This window comes from Meleagris gallopavo, chromosome Z, assembly GCF_000146605.3.
Source record: "Meleagris gallopavo isolate NT-WF06-2002-E0010 breed Aviagen turkey brand Nicholas breeding stock chromosome Z, Turkey_5.1, whole genome shotgun sequence".
Classification (NCBI taxonomy): domain Eukaryota; kingdom Metazoa; phylum Chordata; class Aves; order Galliformes; family Phasianidae; genus Meleagris; species Meleagris gallopavo.
Genome location: NC_015041.2, coordinates 19133594 through 19137333, shown reverse-complemented (window position 1 = coordinate 19137333; position 3740 = coordinate 19133594). Strand labels below are relative to the sequence as shown.

The window sequence follows — 3740 nt, the reverse complement described above, 5'->3', positions numbered from 1 at the left end:
AAAAAGTGTGATTCAGTGCTCCTGACCTAAACATCTTTCCTTGAGATAGTAAACAGAATGGTAATTTTTTAGAAAACTCCTGTGTCAGTTAACAGAATCACAGAATTGCAGGGGTTGGAAGGCGTCTCCAGACATCATTGAGTCCAACCCCCAAAGTTACTAGAGTCACTGTCTCCATGCTTAACTGACTATTCTTTTAAAACTAGAATTGTATTGGCAGTTTTGGACAAGATCTTAAAGCCAGTGAAAAAAATACAGTCTGTTTCTGTTCAATCATTTTGAAAAAGGTGGTGCCTCCATCAGGACTATTTCATTCTAATTTGCCTTTCCACCCCAACTGAATCGCAAACATCCTTTTGTGAAAGATGGAACCTTAGTGTAATGATGACCAAATGAATGTAACATGTTATGATGAATCTAAAGCAGATACTTTGGACAAAAATATGTTTTCAGCTGCCATAGGAGTGTAAATTAGTAGGATGTAAGGGCATGCTGCCACTACCATCTCTGGAAAAAGATTACAATTTTTGCAAAATTCCTTTCTTAGCATCAGAAAAATGACCTGTACCTAGTGGTCAGTTTTCCTACTAAGTTCAGAAGCAGCCACAAGTAAAATAGCCATTGTGGAAGGGAATAGATGATTTAGTTGAATTAATATTTTTAAATAAATGAATAAAACCACCAACTCATGGAAATGTTTTGAGTACTCGTGTGCATAAGATTTGCTTTTAATCAGATATACCACTGCCACCATCTTTCACAAACAGCTAGGTAAAAGCAAGGATACTTAACTATGAAGTTTGTTCTTCTTGGTTGGCCCTAAAGATGAAAATTATGTTTGGACTCTCATTTCCCAGACTGCTGAAGTACTGTGATTTCTTTGACAGTAGGAGCATGCTAACTAGAAATGAGTGAATGAAAAGATGAGTGTCAGAAATATTACATATCTCTCATACAGAAAAGCATAGCAGCATGATCCAGTGTAGCTCTTTCCCACATAATAAAATGTCCATTTCTGTAGGCAGCACACTCATACGGACTGTTACAAGCTAAGGTTTTCCATTTTAAGAAATTGTACAGAGATTACATCTACATCTACAATCTGTAAATTACATCTACAGATATCATTAATTCTAGGAAATGGAGGCAGTTAACTAGGCCAATAAAGTACATTTTTTTTGTTATAGGCTGATTCAGTTCTATCTCCTTCACTCTCCTAAAAATTTATCAACATAAAAACAATTTAACAATAATAGTTAGCTCTCATCTGATGGCACATACATTGCTCAACAAGTTATTTTTGTAGAGCTCTAATTCTTTTGTATAATGGTGATAGTCTTCATTTGAGAATGACCTAAAATGTCAGTCAAATGTTTGCTGTTCATAATGCAGCATTGACTTTCTGCATTTAGGAGACATTACGCCCCAAACTAAGTAAGAGCAGACATTGCTACTGACCATGCGAAAACATAGGCATGGAAGTGATGTATTTTCTGATAATCAGAAGAAAAAGTTTCTGGAACTAAAAAATGGAGTCTTCAACACATTTGTATCCCCGAATATTAAGTAAGAAATCAGGAAAGAAATATTTTTAAAATTTGTAACATAGAAGGCTCCAAACTGACCTCTTTGTATGTCACGTAAAGAAGTGATGCTCTGGGAATGCAGCTTAGTTTTGACATTCACTTTGACAAAGTGTTCTTTGTGAAGCTCAGAGAAGCTTTTAAGTATCTCAGTACCTGCTTCTTTGACTTCGTAAGTTTCATAAACAGGAATTAATGTTGCTGAAGGTTAATATTTAGATAAATATGGTATTTTGTTCCAAGTGAAAGAAAGGCAAACTAAGTAAATGGAATTTAAAAAATATGTATACGTTTAAGAGAAGTCATGGTTTTATATATTCTCTTCAGATGTTTCAGTGATGTCAGGCCTGTGAAGTACATGCTGTCAATGTAGGAACAGCAGTAAAGGTTTCATTTTAAGATAGTTCTATATATATAATTGAAATCTTTTCAAATAGATTCTCTTTGAGTTGACCTCAAAGTTTTAATTTATACTGGTTGTCTGTAGCTTGAAGGTCTTGTTTCAGTAGCACAGGATTTCTAGGTTATAAGCATTTTTTTTACCGTGTTTCTTTTTCCAGAATCATGTCATCTTTGTTGAAAGTCAATAAATTTGGAAATCTCTGTTGGCCAAATTCCACCCAGAGTTTTCTTACTGTATTTTCTACTGATTTTAAATCTGTCGCTTTGAACTTCCATGACAAGTGACAGCTCTAATAGAAAAAACTGCAAGTCACCTTGTGAATGGATAGAGGGAGCATGAGTACTGTATAACCCTGGAAATTGCAAACCCCATATTCTGCTTAAAATATCCTTGGCTACTGTGTGCCTACACATACTGCTACAGCAAATTCATGTACCCTATTTGTCCCAGTTTACTAACAGAAGAATTGAAGCCATAATGTATATTCCGTACTGAGTGCTCTTTGTCTTGCAAACATTGAATGTTCCTTGAAGGTTTAGAAAAGAAGATGCTTTCAAAACTGTGAAAATGAGTGCTAAGTAATTGTACAGCATTCCAAGGTCTGAGTAAACTAAACAGAACGTAACTGATCTTAATTCTCCACTTGGAATTCTCCTATAGTGACTGTGTTCTCCAAGGTCCAATATGATTTCTGTAAAAATCACATTTAATTTTATGAGATGTCTGATGCTGCAGAAGAATAATGAACTGTTTTTCTCCTCTTTTGGGCAGTTTTGGCATGAACCATGATGGAATAGGAAATTCCTGTGGGACCAAAGGTCACGAAGCAGCAAAACTAATGGCAGCTCATATTACAGCAAACACCAATCCTTTCTCTTGGTCAGCCTGCAGTCGGGATTATATCACCAGTTTTTTAGAGTAAGTAATCTCTCAAGAAAAATCATGAGTTATCAGAAAAATTCACACCTTTCAGAATAAATACTTAGTAAAGATACAGTGGCTGGCTCTAATGATTTATGTTTTTAGAATATAAAAGCAGAAATATGACAAATCAGTGCAGAATTACATTGTAGAGCCCTTTTCCTGTATATTGGCAAAAACTTCTAATCTTTTTCCCTCTTCTTGATGTTAAGTTTTAATCTATTCAAACATTTTAAAGTTGTGATCATATTTCTTTACTTAATTAATCTCAAGGTGAAAAATAGGGAAGACGAGAATTTGTCAGTGAGTAACAGGAAGTAATTTTTTGTTTAAATATATGTGTAATGTGAGGAAATGCAGGGAAGGGAACAAGGTTCAAGCCCTTTTCCTTGTTCTCCTATTCGTGTGCTTTTTTTATGTAGTCTTTTGGTTTTTCAGTATTCATTGGCAACTTTCATGAAAATAATCAGAGTTGAAGCTGTCATAGATTTTTATATTAATATCTTTAAACCATGCTAATCTATACTTCTGTGGTGATTTTTATCCAGAAATAGATTCCTACCAAAAATTCTAAAAATTAAAATAATCAAAATACATCAGTATCAAAAATGTTTTCATTCTCTACATGATGCATAATGAAGCCATTGTGTGCAGTTAGCCTTTGAAAGACAGGCACAGAACTGTGAGTTCACTGAGAACTAGTTAATAATGATTTTTAAAATGTGTATGAGACAGTGGGTTCATGGGAGCAAATCTGACATTGATTGATATGTGCAGTGTCATCAGTGAAATTATTTTTTAAGAAATAAAAGTTGTTCAGTAATTCAATCTTA

The 3740-nt window shown here is 34.3% G+C and overlaps 1 protein-coding gene across 1 annotated transcript in view; it reads left to right on the top strand.

Annotated features, from left to right (window-relative positions):
- Positions 1–3740, top strand: part of ADAMTS6 (ADAM metallopeptidase with thrombospondin type 1 motif 6) — a 246452-nt gene that overhangs the window by 164716 nt on the left and 77996 nt on the right. Inside the window, 1 exon segment of the mRNA XM_031557249.1 lies at positions 2758–2904. Coding sequence (XP_031413109.1) covers positions 2758–2904 — 147 coding nt within the window.